General features: G+C 58.0%; 1 protein-coding gene and 1 long non-coding RNA gene across 2 annotated transcripts; one reads left to right on the forward strand and one right to left on the reverse strand.

The window, feature by feature from the left end:
* Positions 1–4,083: 4,083 nt before the first annotated feature.
* Positions 4,084–6,834, reverse strand: LOC122201003. Its single transcript, XR_006194036.1, has 3 exons — positions 6,609–6,834; positions 5,665–5,899; positions 4,084–4,197 (listed from the first exon to the last, which is right to left on the reverse strand). It is a non-coding gene; the product is annotated as an uncharacterized LOC122201003 (long non-coding RNA).
* Positions 5,834–11,067, forward strand: LOC122201002. The gene is made up of 6 exons (XM_042906833.1): positions 5,834–5,936; positions 7,266–7,463; positions 8,316–8,380; positions 8,904–8,983; positions 9,125–9,271; positions 10,157–11,067. The coding sequence occupies exons 1-6, from the start codon at positions 5,834–5,836 to the stop codon at positions 10,248–10,250; spliced, it is 687 nt and encodes a 228-aa protein (XP_042762767.1). The 3' UTR covers positions 10,251–11,067.
* The last annotated feature ends 11,325 nt before the right edge of the window (positions 11,068–22,392 follow it).

The following is a 22,392-nucleotide window of genomic DNA, read 5'->3' on the forward strand; positions in this document are numbered from 1 at the left end:
AGGGTGGTCCATCACTATTCTCAACTTCATTCGTTTTTGAAAAACTGATCCATTTAGCGAACTGAGTAGCTACTACGTGCTAGGTACTGCATGTACAGGATCTCTCTGCTCTGGGCTCCTCCTCTGGGTGACTGGCATACAGTGGGACAAGGGCACTGATGGAGGGATGCTCAGGGCACATTCAGGGATAACTGTGCCCTGGGCAAGCATTTCCTCAGGCTCCTGAATGCCAGGCCCTGGCCCCGGGTACGATGGGGGAATGCAAGCAGGAGTAAGATCAAGCCCTGCCCTCCAGGATTGTAGACCCATAGAAACAATATGATATGTGTCCAAATATGGCTGTGACCAAAATGCTATGAAATCATAGGAGACGGAATAATGACTTTGGCCCTGGGGAAATCTAGAAGTTTCTCGAATGCCTAGTACTTGCACCAAGTAGGAGCTTCTTAAATCTTTGCTGAATTTAACTGGGTGGGAGAAGGGGCTATAGCGGAGACTGAAGAAGACAAGGAAAGTTACAAGGAGGGAAGGGCAATGACAGAGCATTTTCACAACACTTGCAGAAAGTGGCCTTGCCGCCCACCCCAGAGGGATGTCTTGTGGATGAATGAGATCATGAGTGTGCAGTGTTCTGAACTCTTGGGAAGAAAGGATCTCTCTCTCTATGTATATATATATCACTGACATTATTAGTCTATTCCTGTCCGACCAGTAAGTCGTTCTTTCCAGGGAGCCTGTATCCCCCTGGGAAAATCAGGTGTACCCTAGGACAGCTTGATTCTCTCTTTGGGTCTCAGTTTCCCCATGGAACGAGGTGGTCCTGAATGTCTCTGGCTCCTGCAGGGAGTTGCTCTGTGGGACAGCTGTGCCTGCCCAGGAGATGCCCTCTGTCTTACCCTGCCCAGCACACCCTGGGCTGAGCACAGGAATCCGTAAGATGTCACAAAGGCCGCTCCCAGTCTTGTCTTGCGAGTTAAACAAGGGCATGCAGAAAATGAGACAAGTGTGGACTTTTTGCCCTGAATGTCCCCCTGTCAATCTTGGGGTAGAGGCTGCGGGCCTGCACGCTGTGTGGGCCCCCCTGTGTGGGCCCCTCCCCTCCATCCAGGTCCAGGGTCTGGATTCCCCTGGGCAGGACCGAGCCTCCTCCAGAGCCTCACGGGCTTCTTCCTTTATGGCCAGAGTGTTGGGGTACAAAATGCCCCCCATGAACAAGGATGGGGACTGTCTTAGGGGAGACAGAAACATCTGCCAAAAACCTCCTCTACCCCCTTGCCTGTGTGCTTCCTGATCATTCACCGTGCTTGGCTACTATGTGTCTCTACCCCTTCCTATAAATCAGACACCCTGGCCGTGTCCCTGCCTCCCCTCTTCTCCTTACCTGGCACACGTAATTGGTGACCAGACCTGGCCTTCCCCCTCCCCGGTTATGTCTCCAGTCCTTCTCAACACCCCTGCCCTCACCCACGTCCTCTTGTGTCTCACCAGCTTCCTCCCTGGGTCCCCTCCTCTGCCTCCTGCTGGCTCCCCTCCCATCCACTGTCCTGTGCACCAAAGCACAGGTGCAAGCAGGTACGACCATGTCATTGTCCAGCTCGAAGCCCAAAGCAGTGGGTCCCCACTGCTCTTGGGGAAAAGTTCCTCTCCTGTCTGGCAGGCAGGGCCATCTTGACCTACCCAGAGAGGTGAAGTGATCTGTGAGAAAGAGCTAGGGAAAGGATGGTGTTGGGGACACATTTCAGAGAGAGGGATGGGCCAGTGCAGAGGTGGGAGAGGTAATGATGCCCGGTGTGGGAGAAGTCCGAAACCTGACTGGGGCGGGTGTTCCTGGGGCATCAGACACACCTACTGTGTGCCAGGCGCTGCCCTCATGCTGGGCCTACAGCAGTGACCAAAACAAAGATCTCGTCGGGGAGCTGGTGTCTAGCAGGGGGAGAGAGGCAATAGTAAGTAAATGTCATACGACGTTAGGAGATGATGAGTGTGGTAGGGCAAACCGAGGGTGGGGAGAAGTGAGCGTTATCAGGAATGCTGGGGATGGATTGAGGAGGTGACGTGTGGGCAAAGACTTGAGGGAAATGAGAGATTTAGTCTTGTGGCTACACGGGAAGCAGTATAGGAATAGGAAGTAGTCAGTGCAAAGGCCCTGGGGTACAGCTGTGCTTAGAGGATTTGAAGCACAGCCAGGAGGCTTGTGGGGCTGGAGCAGAGTGAATGAGGCAGTAAGGAATTGGAGAGGAGGTCCGGAGAGAAAGGGGGAGTGGGGAGAGCAGGTCACCGCAGGAACTGTGGAAGACGGGAAGCTTCTGGAATATCTTGTGAGGTGGAGGGACATGAGCTGACTTCTACTCTCAAAGGATCACGCTGGCTGTGTGTTGAGGGAGCAGGCGCAGGGAGACCAGTCAGGAGGCTGTCGCAATGATCCACGTGAGAATCAATGGCAACTCAGACCAAGGTAGATGCCGTGGGGGTGGTGGGTTCTGGATCTATTTTGAAGGCAGGACCGACAGGATTTCCTGATGGGCTGGATGTGGGTCATGAGAAAAAGGGAGGAGGCGACCTCACCCCCAAGGTTTGGGCCCGAGCAATGGAAGGATAGGATTGCCATCACCCGGAATGGGCAGCTGGCATTAGAGCAACACTCTTTCCGTCTTCTTTTCGTTATTGCCCACCCAGAGAGAACCTTTTTAGACATTTTCCCAACGGTCATCGCCTATGTAATTCTCACACCGGAATTCAAGTGATAGCATGATGCTATAATGCATATGCGTTTATGGGCTTTGGCCCTTTGGAGGGTCACAGACCGTTGCAGCATCGAAACGTTTTCGTTCCCCGAGAACTAATTTTCACCCCCTCGGGGGCGATGGCGGCCCCGCAGAGGGTGCGTGGTTCCAGCGAGCGGCCTGCAGGAGAGGAGCTCAGGTTGGAGCTGTCTGCTCCAAGGAGGAGGCGTCGAAGCCACGGTCGGGTGTTCGAGGCCCGGGCTGCAGGTATGGGTTTGGCCGTCATGGGCATACAGCCTCTACTTGAAGCAGTGAGACCAGAGATGGCCGGTAGTGAGTACAGACAGAGACGAGGACCAGGCTGGGGGCTGGGAGAAGAGAAGGGGCCAGCAGAGGAGACCAGGAAGGAAGGCGCGGAGAGGTTGGAGAGAAGCAAGTAAGCACTGCCAGAGGCCTGGGAGCCAAGGGGAAAGAGTCGTTCACGGGGGAGGGGGCGCCAAACTGTGTCAAACGCGGTGGGGAGGCCACTGGAGATCTTGATGGAGTGTGGGAGGAGGGGGTGAAAGCCGGATTGGAGTGGTTTCAGCGGAACAGGAGGAGGGGAGCAGCGACAGCTCTGAGGAGCGTCCCTGCAGAGGAGGACAGGGACTGGGTGGGAGCTGCTGGGGAGGTGGGATCACGACAGGTTTGAGTGAACCGGGGAGGGAGAGCGGTGAGCTGGTTCTCTGGTGGGAACGCTGGGCTGGAGGGTAGAACTGAAGCAGTGGAGGCCGAGGGAGCTCGGGGAGACCTGCTGGAGGGGTGTCCTTGAGCGGAGCAGAGGGCTGGGCTCGGGCGCCCGTGCCCGGCGCCCGGTGGAGGTGGCGGCGTGGGTGAGCACGGCTCTTAGGGCCGGGGAGGCAGAGCGTGTGGGCGCAGATGCTGGTGGGGGTGGATGTGCCCGCGGATCCAGAAGCGCTTCTGCGAGACTGGATTGCGTTCGGAGGGTAGGAAACAAGGTCAACCGCTGAGAGCGAGGGTGGGGGAGGCGGGGGTGTGGCGAGATCGTGAGAAATAGTCACCCACGACAGCAGGGTGGTGGGCGTGAAGGGGTCTCCAGCAGAACGCCTTCCTGCCCCAGCCCAGGACTGGGTCAGCCGCCTAACTTCTGCGCTCCCAGGGCTCCCCCACTCCGCCGGGTTCTAGGTGTCCACCACTCTGTTTGCCCCGAGAGAGGACCTCTTCTTTCCCTCAGCATTTCCGTTCCCACGCAGGCAGCCAGTGTTTGAATTCTCCACGACTCACCTGCTGGGTAACCTTGGGTGAGTGTTTTAACGTCCCCGTGCCTCAGTTTCCACATCTGCGAAATGGGGGCAATGGTAGGAGCGTGCCCTCCGTGCTGTTGCTCTCTTGCACCTGTTGCCTGGCACGGATGAGGGCTCGGGAAGTGAAGGATGAAGGCGAGGATGAAGGGAAGGGAGTTTGCTCCTGGGCCCTGCACACCGAGGAGTGGGGTGAAGAGGGCTAACATCAGATCTGCGTCCTGGCTGACGGAAGACTCTGTCTCCCCAGCGCCAGTGCTCAGCTCCCACCATGTAGCTGGGGACCCTGACGTAGCTCTCGGGTGGGCGGTGGCCAACTGGGGACAGACCCACCAGTGCGGCCCAGGACAGTCCCTAACTCAGCCCAGGGCCAGGCCTGGTGCAGGGAGGAAGGGAGGGAAGGGCTGGAGTTGGCATCTCTTACCCCGGCCCCACCCTCGGGACTTCCTCCCCAGCCTGGCCCTTCCTGTTTTCCTCCCTGGGCCCTGGAGGCCATTTCCTCCAAGGAATTAGGGCAGGATGTTGCTTTCTCTTTCCGGAGCCCAGAGCTTTCTGCACTCGCAAACTTCCAGATCTGGGCCATTGGGACCCCCTAGAAAGCAGTCTGCTGGCTAGCCCCTTCCCTGAAGCTGTGACTCCAGGGGCTCTGCTGGGGACATTCAGTGTGAGTGTGTGTGTGTGTGTGTGTGTGTGTGTGTGTAGGGGTAGGAGGATCCATGGGGGGCAAATGTTGCCTTGTATTCCTCCAGTGGGCTGGCAACACACCATGGGAAGACCGTGGGCTGGGAGCTGGCATCCCTAGGAGGGGGCTCACAGCCCTGGCATGGGCACCAGCTCTGCCATGACCAGCTGGGGCCTCTTGTTCCTGGAACCTCACTCATCCCCCACCCTCTGCAACCTGGAGGTAGCCATAAAGACTCCCTTATACGGGGCCTGCCAGGAGCAAGCGCTAATGGCCAGAGTGGGCTCTGTGGATTGTTACGAGATCTACAATGTTCCTTGCGGTACCCACATGCCTGGCAGAAGGAGTGGGGAGGGAGCTGTTAAGAGCCAGGTGGCATTCAGGCTGGAGTGGGGGTGGGGGCTGACGAAGGGCTCAGCGAGGCCCCAACCCTGCCCTTCAGCCCCTCAATGAGCTAGCCAGCACCTGCCATCAGCTGGGTTCTCAGGCCTGGCTGCCCTGGTCACTCCCGTGCCCTGCAAGCAGGCAGCCTGAGAGAGCCCTGGCTCCAGCAGCCTCACAGAAGCTGGCTGTTGCCCCCTTCCCGTGCCTCATAACCTGCCCTGCCCCTCAGCTCCTCCCCCCGGCTACCCCGGAAGGGAAAGGTCAGTGTTGCCAGGCAGGGTCCGGGAGCAGTTCCTGGAGCTGCGGGACTTCGGTCACCACTGAGCAGTGCCCTCCCAGTACTGCCAGGAGAAACCAAACAGAAAGGGCTTGGGACGTGCCTAAGGATGCACAGCCATTCTTGCTGGGACAACAGCTGCCTCCCTCCACAACAGCTAGACACCCCCCCCCCGGCTGCCCCTCAGGGGACTATGGAATTAAAGAAGTCACCCCTTTCTTCTCCTACCAGGGACACCAAGCCAGAACTAGTATGGCACAGGGTGACGACAAACAGTTCCTTTTGGTGAGCACCTACTATGTGTCAGGCGGTGTTCTGGGGGCTAGGAGCACAGTGCTCAATGAGGCCAAGTCTACCCTCGTGGGGCTCGTGGTACTGCATTCAATCCTTTTATCACCCCACGTGGTCAGTATTTGCAGGTGGAGAAACTGAGGCTCAGAGAGACGAGGGAGTGAAGTGAGGTCCTATGGTGTCAGAGCAGCGATCCGAGCCCAGATCTGTCAGACTCCATCCACAGCCCGATCTCTTCACCCTGTTAAACCAGGAAGAGACTGGACGGGAGTCAGAAGGTGGGCATTAGCCACTCCCTGGGGTCTGGGCTTTAGGACAGTTTTCCCTTCACTGGGCCTCAGTTCCCTCATCCATAGGTGATCCGGAAAGTTCATTCCAGTATTTCTGCAATTTTCAAATGTCAAAAGACCTAGCAGTCTGTCCGCCCAGACGATCCAGGCAGGGATTCCTTTTCTCCCCATCGCCGCACCCTGGTTGGTAGGACAGGAGCCCAGCTCATCCATGAACAAACCTTTGTGGCATAAGGGAGAAATACAAGCCTTGATCAGGCTTGGACCCTGACCTTGGCTTTGCCACGGTCCTCGAGGTGACCCTGTTTTCCATCCCCATCGCCTTGACTCTGCCTCTTCTAACTTGTGTTCCCTTGGGGAAGCCCAAGCCCCTCTCTGGGCCTCAGTTTCCACGTTTATTGGAGGAAACCATTTCTGATGTGCCCCTGACTCTGCCCATCCGATTCTAAAAGCTTGTCGAGCCCTTCATGGGGGCCCAGCCCTTTCTGGGAATGGAGTCAGGCTCAGCCTGTCTGCTGGCCGTGAACTCTACGCCTGCCCCACGCTCTCCCCATAAACCAGAAAGGGAAGAATGACCTGTCTCAAACTGGTCCTAGGGCTCCCCTGTCACCCCTCCGTCCCCCTTGTCCCCACACCTAGGCCCTGAGTCCCCAGCCCCACCACGAGGGATGTCTCCTCCACCTCCTCCCCCCAGCTAGTCCTGGGGTGGAGAAGACACGAGGAGGGCGGCCAGAAGATCACGACAGGTAGGGCTGGATGGTAGCAAGGGCTCCACAGAGACCACGCTCAGCAGAATGGCATGTCTCATCGTGGGCACGCCTGCCAGGTGGTGGGAGGACCATTTCTTTTCTTTTTTTATCCCCATCCAAAGTGGCTGGGAGGGAGGGGGGCCCCTGGAGGAGAGACTCCTGAGATGAGACACAAGGATCTATGACCTAGGCTCAGACCGGGGCGGGGCACCAGCACCCAGGGCACCTCCCATCCCCCTTGCAGACCCAGGCCCTAGTCCTTTCCTTCAGGCCTCTCATAATATTAACCTTGTTGGCTTGAGTGCCCCACCCCATTCAACAGATGAGGCAGCCGAGGCTCAAAATGGAGAAATGACTGGCAGATAGGGGGGCATGGGGTCAGGCCTCCTGGGAGTCCTCTGTCCTCTTCAGGCATGGATAAGTGTTTGGAAAGCTCACCCATCGGAAGGAAATGATCTCCCCTCCTTTTAGTAGAGGGATGGGAAAGAGGAGGCAATAAGGAAGAGCAAAGGGGCTAGCCCAACTATTGAGAGTTGCCAGAATTCACTGTGCTTCCTCTGCCCTCCAGACCTCTGCCTGGGCTGTTCCCACTTCCTAGAACTCTTTCCTCCACCTGACTACATCCTACTGACCCTTCAAGTCATGGTCAGACGTGGCCTCCTCCAGGAAGCCCTCCTGGCTTTTCCACTGGACAGGGAAGCCAGGTCACGATGTTACGGAGAGCCACTTCCGGGTGAGACCAGAAGGGGCAAGCATCGTGCTCAAGGTAACACAGCCAAGCAGCGGCTCCTCGCCAGGGCTCTGTGCCATCCGTCGCCCCACTCCCCCCACCTGGCAGCCTCCCGGCTCTGGACAAACAACCCGCCCCAGGCCCCGGGGACGCAGCGTCAGAGGGAGGTCACAATAAAAGCTTATCAAACAGCATGTAGGAGGCAGCCACAGATTTCAGAGGCTAAGTAATCTGCGTCTAATGTTCACTTAGCAGAGCGTGAGCCTCTGAAATGTCAGCGCTCGCGGTCTGACCCTGCAGTGGCCGGAGCTTTTGAAGCTGAGGGAAACGGAGTCATCCTGCGTTCCTAGAGCTTTCTACCCGGGCTGCGGTGCAGGTGGGGGAGTTTTCAGATGCCAGGCCATCCTGGTGGCCCCAGCTGGCCGTACCCAGGGAAGTGAAGCATCTTTCTCGGTCCTGGAGAGGCTGTTGAAGATGGGGAGACAGAGGAGGCTGGCTGCGGGAGCCCACCGCTGAGTGATTTCAGAGCCTGGTTTTTACCTGTGAGCCTCTGCTGAGTGCCCTGGTGCCCCTCCCCCAAGGGGCAGAGGAGAGGGGTCCTGCCCTCTTCCAGCACCCCCCTCCCCCCATGACCATGGAAAGGATGCCCCGCATGGGCCACCTTGGGCCCAGCCTCACCTCTGAGCCCACATGCAGGGGGCCCGCCTCTATCATCTCCCTGTTCTATCTCAGACAGATCCTCAGCCCTCCTGGACCTCAGTTTCCCCATCTGTCAAGGAGCTGGAAAGCTCTCCAAGATTCCATGGTTCTACAGTATCTTACAAATGATGAATAAGGCAGTTGCTTCACAGCCTCCCCGCTCTGCTCTGCTTTTCCTGTTTTCCACAGCTCGGGGTCTCTGTTTTGTTCCGGGAGCGAGGTCTGCCGGCAGCCAGAGGAGTGCCTGTGGTATAGTAGGTGCTCAGTAAATATCGGTGGCCTTTACGCTCCCAGCAGGTACCGCGCTGCAGGTCCCCTCCCGATTAATACCTGCCCCCCACCCCCCGTGTGTCTCCTGGGGGCTGGGCACGTGTTGATATGCAAATCTGGAAGCCTCCCCTGTTTCTCTTCCACCTTCTCCTTTCCATAGTGGGTGCGTGGGAGCTAGCCATGTTCTTCTTTTAGATCCCCCCCGGCGCGGCTAGGACTAGTGCCAGGGCCTTGGTGGTACAGCCAGTGCTCTCGGCTGTTTACACTCTGCCCGTGACTCACCCACAACAGCCCAGAGAAGGCTCTGCCCAGGCTGGGCCCAGGCATGGGGAGGCAAGGGAGACCGTGGTCTGAAAAGCCCACCGGGATCCTGGAACGAGGACGGAGGGCCGAAAGGCCGCCCAGAATCGTCCTGGCCCCCCGGGGGAGCAGGCACGGGGGCCAAAGACGGCTGGGCCAGGTTTGAGAAGATCTGTTACGGCTCACGCCTGCCAACCCTTTATCCAGGCCTCGTCTGGGCGCCCTGGGCTGGGAGCTGAGAGACCTGAGATACATCAGCCCTGGTCTCCACCTTCAGCAGCTAGCAGGTGGATCTAGAAGGCGGTGGGTATTATGGGTGGTGATGGAGACAGCCACGGGATGACGTGGCGGTGGGGGGCGGGGCAGATTGAGGTTGTCATTCATTCAGTGGGCTGAGACTTTGCTGAGGAAGGGCTTTCCTGGCGAAGGGAACAGCACATGCGAAGACACAGAGACGGTGCTCCAACAGCAGGAAAAGGTCGCATGCCGGCCCCGCCCTCCTGCTCCGGGACCTCGGGCCTCGCCCACCTTTCTCAGACGGCTTCATCTGTGAGAGTGGAGGCGGCGTTGCTTGGGTGCGTGGTTAGGGATTGCCCTGTGAGTTTTCCGTGGGCCTCTCCAGCTCTGACAGCGATTCTGTGGGAGCAAGGGTTACGGACAGGGCGGGGCGCCCGGGTGGCTCAGTCTGTTGAGCATCCGACTTCGGCTCAGGTCATGATCTCGCGCTCATGAGTTCGAGTCCCGCATCTGGCTCTGCGCTGACAGCTCAGAACCTGGGAGCCTGCTTCGGATTCTGTCTCCCTTGCTCTCCACCCCTCCCCCACTCACACTCTGTCTCTCTCAAAATAAATAAACATAATAGTTAAAAAAAAAAAAGAGTTACAGGCAGGGCAGGGCTCTGGGTGACAGTGAGGTCCTGGTGGCTGGGCAGGCAGGACAAACAGGGCTGTCTGTTTAGGCAAGGAGGGGAACCCGGAGGAGGACACTACCAGCCAATGAGACTGTCTCTCCTGGCCCAGTGTTTGCTGATGGAATAAGGGAGTCGGGCGTGCTAACAGTGGGGAAGGAGGTGGCCTTGAACTGCACACACGTGGGCTTTCACTCAAGCTGGTCCGCTAGAGCACCATGCCGGGCCTGGGCTGGCAGAGCCCCTGGAAATCAATATACCCATTAACGGAGGTGCTCAGAGAATGCAGTCCAGGCTGGGGCTCTAGCCCTCTTCCCTAGGCTCTGGCTCAGCCTAAGGAAAGGGATGGGGGGGGGGGGGGGAGTGGCCATCCCTCTCTGGGAGGGGAGAGAGCCCCTGGAGCCAGCTCCTCGCTCCCTGGGGCGGTCCTGCCCCATGGGTTTAGTCTTGACTCTGCCATGGACTTGGTGGGTGACCCTGGATTGGCCTCTTCTCTCTCTCTCTCTCTCTCTCTCTCTCTCTTTCTCTCTCGACTTCAACCTTCCTCCGAAAGTGAGAGACAGGAAGAGAAGCACGTTGGCCACTTCCCAACAGGACCCCCACCCTTGCTTCAGCCGGAGAAGTTCCGCTTTGAGCAGTTGGCCTGACGAGTCCCTCATGCACCGAACGACTGCTGAGTGCCCACTCTGTGCCAGCTGGGTATAAAGGCAGGCGAGACCGCCCGATCTTCCAGCCTCGATGAGTTCCCTCTTTAGAAAGGGAGCCCCTGATTTCTAGAGACTGCGCTGGGGCCACGTGTGGCTCCGTGGCTCTGCGGGGAGGCTCCCCAGTCACCCAAACCGTGGTTCACCCTTGCCAGCCACGTGGTCTTACGTAACCTTTTGTGCCTCGGGTCCCTCATCCGTGGACCGGGGACGAGGAGAACCCCCCGACCTGCGAGACCAGCTGGCACGGAGCCTTCCGAGGGTGCATGGCGGGGGCTGCATAGGCCTTGCTGGCTGTTATTACCGTCCCTGAGGATCCCGGTTCTAGGAAGGGGCAGCCACAGAGAAAAGAGTCCCGCGATTCAGGCCAGGGGAGGAGAGGGGGATGAAGAACCCCCAAACTGGCAGGAAGCCCGGGGTTGGGTAGAAGTAAAGAGTGCTGGAGGCAGGGTCTCTGTCCCTCATCTTTCCTCACTGTACCCCGTCTACACCCCCGAGAAGTCAGCAGTTTAACTGTCCTCTGATGGATCCCCGCCCCCACCCCAACACACACACACACACACAGGCCTCGTGAGAGAAAAATACCTTCAATGCTCTGTGTCTGGTTGGCTAGAGAAGCAGGGAGAGAGCCAATCATTCCAGCAAGCAGATGGGAACACTGAGGTTCAAGTGTCAGGGAAACAAGTCAGTTAACATCCATCGGGGCCGAGGAGAGACCCCCGGCCTGGACCCCTGCCTCATTTGTGGGGAGCAGTGAGGCTCAGAGTACCCTGACACTGGGCCAGGTGTATCTCAGCCCCACCCTGCCCTTCCAGGGGCCCCAGCCACCCTGGGCACACCCTCTGCGGTGCCTGCCTCCCCCGGGGGGAGCAGACGGTGCCGGGCCTGCCGGGAAGCGGTCGTCCCGGAGCCCGGCTGCTGCACAGATGCGAGCTGGGGGTAGGGGCAGAGGAGTCGGGGTGAGAAAGGCAGCGACCCTTGGCAGCTCAGGTCTGAGTCACCGGCCCCCGGGAGTGGTAATGAGCAGATTAGAGTCATTATAGCCGAATGATTGGGAGCGCATTTGTTCACCCGGGGCAACCGCCAGCCCCAGCAAGGGCTACTCAACACATTGCTGCCCCGGCCCGCCTTACCCGCCCCCGTCGCCCCAACCTGTCCCCTCCCTCCCCCCAACCTCAACTCCCAGGCAGCTTCTGCAGCCTCCACGTGCCTCATTAGAGCCTCCTAGACATGCCCGCCTCACACTCCCTAGACATCACCCCTCTCCCCCTTTTCTTGGGCTTGGCAGGGGGGGGCCTGGAGCCGGAACTTGGAGACCTGTTAAGGGGGCACAGTCATTTTTGCCCAGGGAAACTGGCATAAAACCCCCCCTGTGCGCCTCCACCTGGAGCTGGGGCAAGGACAGGGTGGGGCAGGGACCCACCTGCAGGAGTCTGAAAACAGTGAGGGCCACCTAGTTCTGGGCCAGGGGCACCTTGGTCTTCAGTGAGGTCCGTTCTTCCTTCCCATCTGCTTCCTCCCAGAGCAGGAACACAGAACCGGCGTGCCCCTTAGCTTAGGACTGAGTACCAGGGTGACAGTAATAACAAATAAGATACTGAGTCTTAGTGCTTAAGATGTGTTAACAGGCATTGCTCTAAGTGCTGGCCATGTTTGGTTTGTTTGGTTTTTTAAAGTTTATTGATTTTGAGAGGGAGAGAGAGAGAGAGAGAGAGAACGAGAGGGGGAGGGGCAGGGGGGGGACAGAGGGGGACAGAGGATCTGAAGTGGGCTCTGTGCTGACAGCAGAGAGCCTGATGTGGGGCTCGAACTCATGAATCACGAGATCACGACCAGAGGCAAAGCTGGACGCTCAACCGACTGAGCCACCCAGGTGAGTGCTGGATGTGCCTTTTTTTTTTTTTTTTTTTTTATGTTTTATTTATTTGAGAGAGAGAGAGAGAGAGCGTGCAGGAGGGGCAGAGAGAGATGGAGACACAGAATCTGAAGCAGGCTCCAGGCCCCGAGCTGTCAGCACAGAGCCCGACTTGGGGCTCGAACTCCCGGACCACGAGATCATGACCTGAGCCGAAGTCGGAGGCTCAACCAACTGAGCCACCCAGGCGCCCCAAGACATGTCTTAATTCGCTTTGTTTCATGACAGCCCTGTGAGGTACCCTATTGTCATCCCCATTTCTAGATGAGATGACTTAGGCCCAGGGGGATTAAGTAATGGGCTCAAGGTCACACAGCTTGTGAGCAGAGCAGCTGGGCTTCTGTCCCACCTCCTTACTCCAGAGCCCTCCCAACCACCAAGTTCTGCCTGTCACTGCCCCTTCCCCGGGGCCCTCTCTGCCTGGGTTGGTGCCCCACTGCCACCCCATTCATCTCCTTTAGGAGTCATCCTCTGGGAAGACGCTTCTCATCATGCCTGTCCCCCGGTGAGAAACCTCCCATGGGGCCCCAGTGCTCACCCAATAGGCTTCCACCATGGTATTTGAACCCCATCCTTCCTGACTTAGCCTTCCGGAACCCTCCATTCCGCATGCTCACCTCGGCCCCCACGCGGTGGAGCCTCAGCTCACATCTCCTTTCAGAACGGTCCCACCTGGGGCTTTTGTGGGGGCTGTGCCCTCTTCCGGGAATGCTCGTTCCTGTGGGGTCTCCTGGCTCCAATGCCACCTGGCCTGTGTGCCCGAGCTGAGCGGGACACACAACACCCTCAGCGGCATGGCGGGAGGGGGCAGCGGGGGCAGCCACAGAAAAGAGTAGGGGCTCTGGGGGCAGGTATGTGACTTCAGGACAAGCCACCGTCTCTCGGAGCCTCGGTTTCTGCAACAGGAATATTCCTCCTAGCTTCTCATGAAGTTTAACCATCAGGTGTGTGAAGGTCCATAACCATCTGTTGTGACAGACGTGGGGAGACCCCTGCTCCATCCGTGAAGCCCAGCGGAGACTCTGGTGTTGGCAATGCAGGGAAAGCCTTCGCCCGAGGCCCTTGTCCCTAGGAAGTCATTTACCCTCGGTGCCTCTTTGCTTTGGTCCCATCACTAATAACAGGGCCAGCAAGAAGTTTCTGTCCATCAGGCAGCCTCCAGTGACCAGTCCTGGCAGAGCGCCAGCGTCCCCCCCCCCCCCCCCCCGGTCTCTGGGAGCCCAGCACCAACCATCTCCCACTCTGGGAAGGGGTGGGCGGCACCCTCCCTCCTCCACATTGCTGCCGCCTCGAAGAGTCAGAATCCGGGGAGACGGTCTCCTGGCAGCGGAGTTCCCGCTGCCCGCCCCGCACGGGTGTTTGTGATGCTGCCACGCCCGGGGGCACAGGCGCTCCAGCATCAGGGCTGACTAGGTCCTGGGAGTGGGCAGGGAGGGGGTCCAGCCGGGGACGCTGGAGACGGCCGGCCCCCGGTGCCTTCTTGCCAGGAGGCAGGTGCCAGCAGGGCGTTTGGGCAGGTGAGGCCATGGTCCTGGCTGCCCCTGGTCTGTTCCATTGTGAGAGAGGAGTACACGCGGGTGCCCAAACACTTCGGGTGCCAGCAAGGCCAGAATCCCCAGGGGACGGCTGGGCATTTGACAGTGGCTGTTGGGAGGATATAAATGTTCAATCCCTCCTCGCAAGAGGGGCAGTGGTGACCTCCACCCCCGGACTGTCCTGCACCTGTAGACCCCCCCCCCGCTGCCCCCTCCGTGCCAGTCTCTGCTGAACGTGGGCAAACACAAGCAGAGCAGACCTGCCCTCTGGGATTTCACACCAGTTTCGGGACCATGGTCGCTTCTCAGTCCCAACCTTTTCCTCCTGGGTTTGGTCCCAGGCCTGACCCCTCCCAGCTCCTCGCAGGGGTCCCACCTCGCCACCCAGACCGCCGGGCCCAGCTCCCGAGGTTCCCAAGTCACCATCCCTCCCCCCACCAGAAAACACAAAGCTAAGAGCTCATCCTAAGCTCAGTCTCACGCAGGAGAGTCTAATGGAAAAATGGACGTACGAAAAATAATTTACAAATATACCCTCTAAAAATAAACTTACATTTTTATTTTGAATGGCTAACACGTTCACATGATTCAGAGGGTAAAAGTCAAAAAGGACAGGGGCGCTTGAGTGGCTCAGCTGGTTAAACGTGTCCGACTCTTGGTTTCGGCTCAGGTCATGACTCACGGTTTGAGTTCGAGTCCCGTGCCAGGCTCTGTGCTGGCAGCTCAGAGCCCCTTGAGGATTCCTTCTCTCCCCCTCTGTCTGCCCCTCTCTGCACTCTCTCTCTCTCTCTCTCTTTCTGTCTCAAAATAAACATTAAAAATGCTTTAAATTCAAAAAGGACGTAATGTGAAAAGTCACTTCTGCACTGAGGCCTGGCCACCCCCCTTCCCCCCTCCAGACAGCATTGGTGACGGCCTCGTGCGGTCTTCCAGAGATTTCAGTGGCTAAACCATCACCTTCGTTCCTGCTTTCGTTCGCCAGCCTTTTAAAATGCATATACACGCTGTGCTCTATCTGGCCGCCTTCCCTGAAAAATACATCTCGGTTATTGTTTTATGTCGGTTGAAAAGCAGCTCCTCATTCTTATTTCATGGCTGCGTATTACTTCGTTGTATGCAGGGGCCACAAGTTACTTAACCAATCTCCTATTGGTGCACACTTACCTTGCTTCTGGTCTTCGGCAATCCGTTAAACGTTGCAGTCAACAACATTGTACGCAGGCCCCTTCAAGCACAGGCTAGCAAACCTGAGGACAGGTTGCCGTCGGTAGAACGTAGTAGAATGGCGAGGTTAGATGTGTCCTCGTGTCCACGTGCAGCTGGGAGGGGGCGGAGGGGGTCACACGGTCCTCGCCGAGGTTGCTACGCCCTCACCAGCCGTGTCTGCGTTTGCCTGTCCTCTCGTAGCTTCGCCAGCACCGTGTTTTATCGAGCTTTGCAAGCTTTGCCCGTCTGATATTTGAATAATGGTATGTCAGTGTGGTGAGAAGTTTTGAAACGGGCGGTTATATTGGGGGCCGTTTACTGAGCAGCGAGGCGTCGTGCCAGGCACGTTACATGTGACGTTATACTCGCTTCTCACGTGGAACTGTTGGAAACTGATAGCAGTTGCCCCATTTTATACAGGAGAAAACTGAGGCCCTGAGGACTTAGGTACTTACTTCCCTGAGGTCCCACAGGGCAGACGTTTGAACCCTGACTGTCCGCGTGGAGCCTGTACTCCTTCCTCATTCCAGGCTGCCTGCCAGTGAAGGGCTGCCGAAGATTCCCCACGTGGGAGACCACCCCCTCCTCTCCCCAACGGGGCCCTGGGCCCACCCGAGGCTCTGGCTTCCCAGGAGGGTGACGGGGCAGGCTTGGTCCCACAGCCCCGGCTGGGGTGGTGCCCGCCCTGAGAAGGACTCTCAGAGCCTCAGCTCTGCCCTCCCAGAATCAAGGCCCAGCAGGAGGTGGACTCCACGGTCCTAAGCACCAGGCAGGTCGGTGTCCCCAGGGGGCAGAGCCACCACCCAGGCCCTCACACTCTCGGCCATGTGTCTCCTGGCAGCAGCTTCTGAAGGCTGCTCCCCTAGGCCTCTCCCTTTCCGGAGCTCTAGCCCCTGCCTTCCCCAGGCAACCCACAGCCCCAGCGGCCCGTTGACATCGGGTGCTGGACCCCTCAGGCCCGGTCCCCCTGCTCTCCGAGTCCACGCCCCCGGCTCCCTCTGGCACAAACAGTCACTGACTGGTGAGTGTCTCTGGGTTCTCCCCTGCCGGGCCCGCAGGTGGGGTGAGGCAGGTGCCGAGCCAAGACTCAGGAGTCCACCTCGCCGCGGTGTGGCCCGGGCCAGCGTCTCTGCCTCCCCTGGGCCTCACGGTGCCGCAGCCTTCACTGTCCAGTGCTCCCAGCTCTCCCGGGGCCGGCGTCTGTCCTGGGGGAAGGCTGAGGACACTCCGGTTGCCAGGAGGGGCTGGAGGTCCTCCCCCCCACCCGATCCCACTCTCCGGGGGACTTCGAGGCCTGCTCTTCCGAGGCCTTCTTTCCCTGCTCCCCTCCCCCAGGCTCCAGCCGGGCCCAGCAACCACTGTGAACTCTGATCCCAGCCTGTCCAGCAGGGGTGGGGCGGGACGTTCTGTCAACAGTGGCAGAAACTCGTTAACTGAATGTCAATAGGATTAAAGGCTCTGATACTCCAGAAGCTGTGTACGACGTGACGTGATGTGATGGGCGGTGGGGAAGGGCTCCGCAGGGCCAGGGCATGCGTGCGTGTGCGTGCGTGCCTGCGTGTGTGTGTGTGTGTGTGTGTGTGTTTGGTGGGGGGTGGGTATGTGGGAGAGAGAGAGAATAAGTTTGCAAATGAAGATTGAGCACTGAGAAGCCTTCTAAGGAGGCTGTGGACGGTGTCCCCAGGGACTCCAAATGGCAGCTTTGTCACTCAGACAAGGACGAGCTGTGTCAAGCTCCCATGGGGTGTCGCGCTCTCTACTGGCTGCCGGGGGGGGGGGGGGCAGGTGGGAGCTGGAAGAACCAGTCCTGGGGGTCCTGACACAACAGAGGAACAGGAGGGGCTCCGGCTGACCCATACCCTTGGTCACTGTTGAGTCGGGGGCCCAGAGAGGCTAGGGGACGGTCTCGAGGTTGCATGGCAAGCCGGATGGAGATCGGGTCCCGAGCGCAGGACTCCAGCACACCTACCCACGTACTGCACAGTGAGTGCACACGCACGCACGCACGCACACACACGCTCTCGGTGCCTAGCGCAAGACGCAGAGGACATGTCTCAAGTCCTCTAGGCTAAGCTATTGGAGGGAAGGTGGCCAGGAACAGCGAGGCTGCGTGAAGATTCGAGGCCTGTTCCCTGCAACGGAGGGCATGCTGGAGACAAGGGTTCGAGTCCCGGCTCTGCCATTCTATGGGTGCATGGTCAGGAGACGATCTCTGAACCTCGGTTTCTTCTTCTGGGACGGCAGGATGAGAGTAGCAGTTGTTCGGAGGTTCACAGGAGAGCCCCCGGCCCATAGCTGGGCTCCATGATTCCACCCTGCCTTTCCCTCACCCCAGGTGCACGGGAAGATCAATAAAATCTCATCGAAAGGAATCGGCCCTGGGTGGAGTCTGATAAACAGCAAAGCCGCCCGGTCTCCGCTGAGGCCCGTTCCCCCATCACACCTCAGGGCCCTGCTTGGGGAGGTGCCCTCAGCAGCGGGGAGTCCCAGAGTTGCCCATCCCTTCCGGGGAGGGCTCTGGACACCTGCTGTGCCCGCGCTGCCCAGGCTGCTGGCTGGCATACAGACGGGCAGGCAGGCAGGTCGGCCAGCGGCCACTCTGGGCATGTAAATTGGCATCATGGATATTCCTGGCCCCAGGGCCCGCTGACCTTTACAGTTGCTGCCTCGGTCCTTCTTCCCCTTCCAGCCCTCCAGGCTCGGCGGGCTGGCCATGAGATGCCGGAGCCTCGTAGATCAGCAGGAGGGGGAGGGGGTCTGCGCCAGAGGGCCTCTGGGGAGGGAGCTCTGGTGGCGGGCCCTGCAGAGACCAGGTTGTCCTCTCCTCTTCACCCGGGCAGGGGGAGCCCACTGTCCCCTGACTCAGCATCAGCTGTCCCCCGCCTCTAGCTGGGATCTCCTCCCCCCCCACCCCACCGCGAGTCATTGTCTGACTCACGGGCAGCCTGAGCCCCCAGATGAGCAGTGACATTGAGATATCGGTCGCCCCCAGCTGTCTGTGACGTCTCCCCAGGGATTGCCCCATCTCTGCGGACTGACAGGCATGCTGAGCACGCTGTCAGCTTTTCTGGGCTCAGCAGTCAGGCGTGCCCCTCGGAGGAGTGGAAGCCCCTCCCCAGCCTGCCGCCACCCCTTCCAGGTCCCAGAGGACTCTTGTCACGGGTGGCTTGGTCAGCCAGCTGGCTGGGCAAATTTCCTAAGATGCATCTAAATTCAAACCCATCTGCAGACTCGCCAGGAGAGCAGGCTCTGCCCTGGGTCCCAGGAGCACGGGGCCGGGGACACTGAGTCATGCCCCTGGAGTCTCACGATCAGAAGACGCCTTTTGCTAATTTTTATTGTCCGGTCCACAGGTATCTCTTGGGCTAGGGATGCTTCAATGAATGTTACAGGTTGAACCGTGTCCCCCAGGGGGTATTTTGACGTCTTAACCCCCAGTACCTCAAAAACATGACCTGACTTGGGGCGCCTGGGTGGCTCAGTCGGTTAAGTATCCGATTCTTGATTTCGGCTCAGGTCATAATCCCCCGGGTTCGTGAGTTTGAGCCCCGCATCGGGCTCTGCCCCAATAGCACAGAGCCTGCTTGGGATTCTCTCTCCCTTTCTCTCTCTGCCCCCCCTCACGCACACTTTCTCTCTCCCCCTCTCTCTCAAAATAAATAAACATTAAAAAAAAAAAAAGAATATGACCTGATTTGGAAATAAGGTCACTGTAGGTAACTAACTTGTAATGAAGCGAAGATGCGGTCATATTGGAGTAGGGTGGCCCTTAATCCGACATGACCGGTATGGGACGAGGGGAGATGACCGTGGGAAGACACAGACGGGAGAAGAGAGTGCCATGTGATGACAGAGGCGGTGGGGGGGGGGGAGGGACTGGAGAGAGGGATTTCCAAGTCCAAGAACACCAAGGTTGCCGGCAAGTGCCAGAAGCTTTGGAAGAGGCAAGGGGGGGGATTCTCTCCTACGGGTTTCGGAGGGAGCACGCCCCGCCGACACTTTGATTTCAGGCTCGTGGCCTCCTGAGCTGTGAGACCATCCGTTTTTGTTGTCGGGCATCTGGCTCGTGGGACGTTGTTACGGCAGAAATGAGTACAAGGAATGATAACGAGCGTCGCGGTCCTGGGCTGCTGGAGCTCACGGCGCAGCAAGGGGAGACCAGACCCGTGAAGCAAGTTCACGAATAAATGTGTAGTCACAAGACATGGCACTCTGGAAATAGCAACGGACCCTTTACTAGGTGTTTGCTACCTGCCTGGCACGGTGACAAGACTTTTTATATAGCTGTTTTAACCCCCACACCAAGGCTATGAAGTAGGCCCTCTCGTGACGTCGTCTGTCTCACCGATGAGGAAACTGAATCAGAAAGGTCGGATCACCTGCCCGAGGTCACGCAGCAGGAATATGGCCGGGAGAGAACCTGAGCCCGGCAGGCTGGCTCTGGATCCCAAAGGCCGAACCAGTGACCCGAAGAGGGAAGCAGACAGGAAAATAAGGGATGGGGAGGCGGGGGAGACCATTTAGAAAGAGAACTAACGATCCCTTTAAACACACATGGGACCAAGTCCCCCTCCTCTTGTCAGACCTTCAGTGGCTCCTGTGTTCAAAGTGCAGCCTCTGCACCTTCCAGCTGCAGGGAGCAGAGACTCAGAGCAGCCGGTCAGGGCCAGCCTGGCGGGAGGCTAAGCTGAGCGAGCCTCAGGCTCTGCCACTCACGGGCACTGCTGAGCCTCGCTCCCTTCTCCCGTCAAGCGGGAATGGGAAGAGGGCCCCACGGTTGCTGGACGGGCTCGTGAAATAGAGCGCAAAGCTTCTGCGTAGAGGCAGGCCTTGCCTGACGGTTCTCCCTCCGCCCCCTGTGCCCCCCCTCTGCCCCTCTCGGCTCCCCACCGGAAATTGTAGCAAAACCGACCCTGACAAGCTGGCAGCTCCCTATTCCTCTGCTTGGGAGGCCTTTCTCTCCCTTCTCCTCTTCCTCCCACTTGGAGCATCCCCTGCCCCGCCCTCCCCCCTCCACCTGGAGTCAGGTGTCCCCCCCACCCCACCAGGGCCTCCCAGGGAGCCTGGGGACCCATCAAGAGAAGCCCTACGCACCTTAGCTCAGTCTTGCCTCAGTCTTGTCTTGCCTCAGTTTACCCATCCCAACGGTGCTGTGACCCCTGGGATTCCCACCTGTCCCTTCGCCCTCCCAGCTGTCCCCCCATCCTCCTTCCCTCACCGACTGTCCTGCCATCCTCCCCTGCCAAGTGTCAGCCTCAGCTGGGGGTGGAGGAGAGGGGCCGCCCCTCTCCCTGGTTGACATGCAGATTATATGGCTGTCTTTCCCAGAAGAGAGTGGGTGACGAGGGTAATTAGCTGCCTGCCAACCAGCCACTCCAAGGAGAGTCAGCTCTGCTCCTGGGAGTTAGTGACAGTTGGGAAGGCCTCCTTCACCTCCCACTATGGCCAATGCCTCCCTTCCTCCTGAAGAATTCTGGATGCCCGAGCCTGGGGAGTCCCCACCTCCTGAGTCAATCAAGAAGTCATATCATGTTGGGGCACCTGGGTGGCTCAGTCAGTTAAGCCTCTGACTTCGGCTCAGATCATGATCTCGTGGTCTGTGAGTTTGAGCCCCGTGTCAGGCTCTGTGCTGACAGCTCAGAGCCCAGAGCCTGCTTCAGATTCTGTGCCTCCCTCTCTCTCTCTCTCTGTACCTCCCCTGTTCATGTGCGCTCTCTCTCTCTCTCTCAAAAATAAACATTAAAAAAAATCATATCATGTTGCAGAGGCAGTGGAAAAAGTTCCATCTGTGGCCTCAGGAGGCCTGGGTTCCAGTCCTCCCCCTTTTTGCTGTATGATCTTGGACGAGTCAATTCCCCTGTCTAAACCTGGTATAGGGGCGCCTGGGTGGCGCAGTCGGTTAAGCGTCCAACTTCAGCCAGGTCACGATCTTGCGGTCCGTGAGTTCGAGCCCCGCGTCAGGCTCTGGGCTGATGGCTCGGAGCCTGGAGCCTGTTTCCGATTCTGTGTCTCCCTCTCTCTCTGCCCCTTCCCCCGTTCATGCTCTGTCTCTCTCTGTCCCAAAAATAAATTAAAAACGTTGAAAAAAATTAAAAAAAAAAAAGAAAAAAAAAAAAAATAAACCTGGTATACAACACGAGATACACGCTATGCCCTCATACACAAATGAGAGAGAATGAACCCCAAGCCCCTCCATAGTGTGATTGCGGCAAACACTGCTGACTGCCCACACCCCCTTTGCTAACCACACTCCACCTTTGGGGTTGCCTTGACCCCCATTCCCATGGATGGATCAGGGCTAGTCCTGGCTGACCATGCTTCCCAATTTCCCAGCTTCCCCTGAGTCTAATGCTGACCGATGAGGCATAAATAGAGGTTGACCGTGTGGGGTTTCAGGAGAGTTTTTGATTTTGTCAAATACGGAGCACACCGGGCTGGTAGTGTTCCTTTTGACTCCAGCTTCCTTTTTTGTTCTTGCCAGGAACCTAGACGTGATGCCTGGAGGTGTGGCAGCCGTTGTGGTACCGTCAGGTTGAAAGCCAACATCTAAGGACGGTGGAAGAAATCATGAGGCCAGCAAAGCAGCCGAGGCAGTTTACATGTAGATTCCTTGTTATGTGGGAAGAGGAAGCCCGAAAGTGTTTAAGTCACCGTTGTTAGGTCTGCTTTGACTTGTGACCAAAGGCATTCCTCCCAGATGCAGATTAGTATCTGTCTGTGGATGTCTCCATTACTGTAGGCCACTTTAGGTTATTGAGGGCCTTGCTCAGTGACACGATTACATATCTGGTGACCCACTGGCTGACTGAATAGTAAGGATCAAGGATATATAAGTCAATAGCAATAATACTATCTTCGTATTATTGTTAGTATTATCACCCCATGTATCGAGGATGTCCTACACCCTCTATATGACGCATCATCTCATTTAACCCCCACGGCAACACTAGAAGTGGAAGCTGAGCGGCACCCATTTTACAGATGAGGAAAACTGAGGCTCAGAAGGGGTCACGCAGCTGGTGGGCCATGAGGCTAGAGTTGGAGCCAGGTATGTGGGCCCCAGGACACAATTTCTGTTCTCCCCACTGCACACCCTCAGGTCAAGAGAACCAGCTTGATCATTTTGTCTTTCGGCCAAAGAATGGAAGAGGGAGGGAGAGTGGCCTTGCTGGATGGGGTGGCCCCGGGGCTCCCTGAATCTCAGCTGTCATGTGCAACTCTGCTGAGCTTGGGGAGCTGAGGGCTGGAACTTAGAGGGTAACAAGGAGTCTGTCCCCAGGGCCTGAGGTCTTGGCAATCCAGGTCGTGGGGGGACCATGAGGTGCCAACCCCTGGCCCCAACTGTTCCTCAGACTCTTCTGGGAGGACTCCACTTGTTCCTCGAGGAAAAAGGCAGCAGAGGAAGCCGGGCCAAGCCCCCTCTCCTGAC

This window comes from Panthera leo, chromosome D1 (genome assembly GCF_018350215.1).
Source record: "Panthera leo isolate Ple1 chromosome D1, P.leo_Ple1_pat1.1, whole genome shotgun sequence".
Lineage (NCBI taxonomy): Eukaryota > Metazoa > Chordata > Mammalia > Carnivora > Felidae > Panthera > Panthera leo.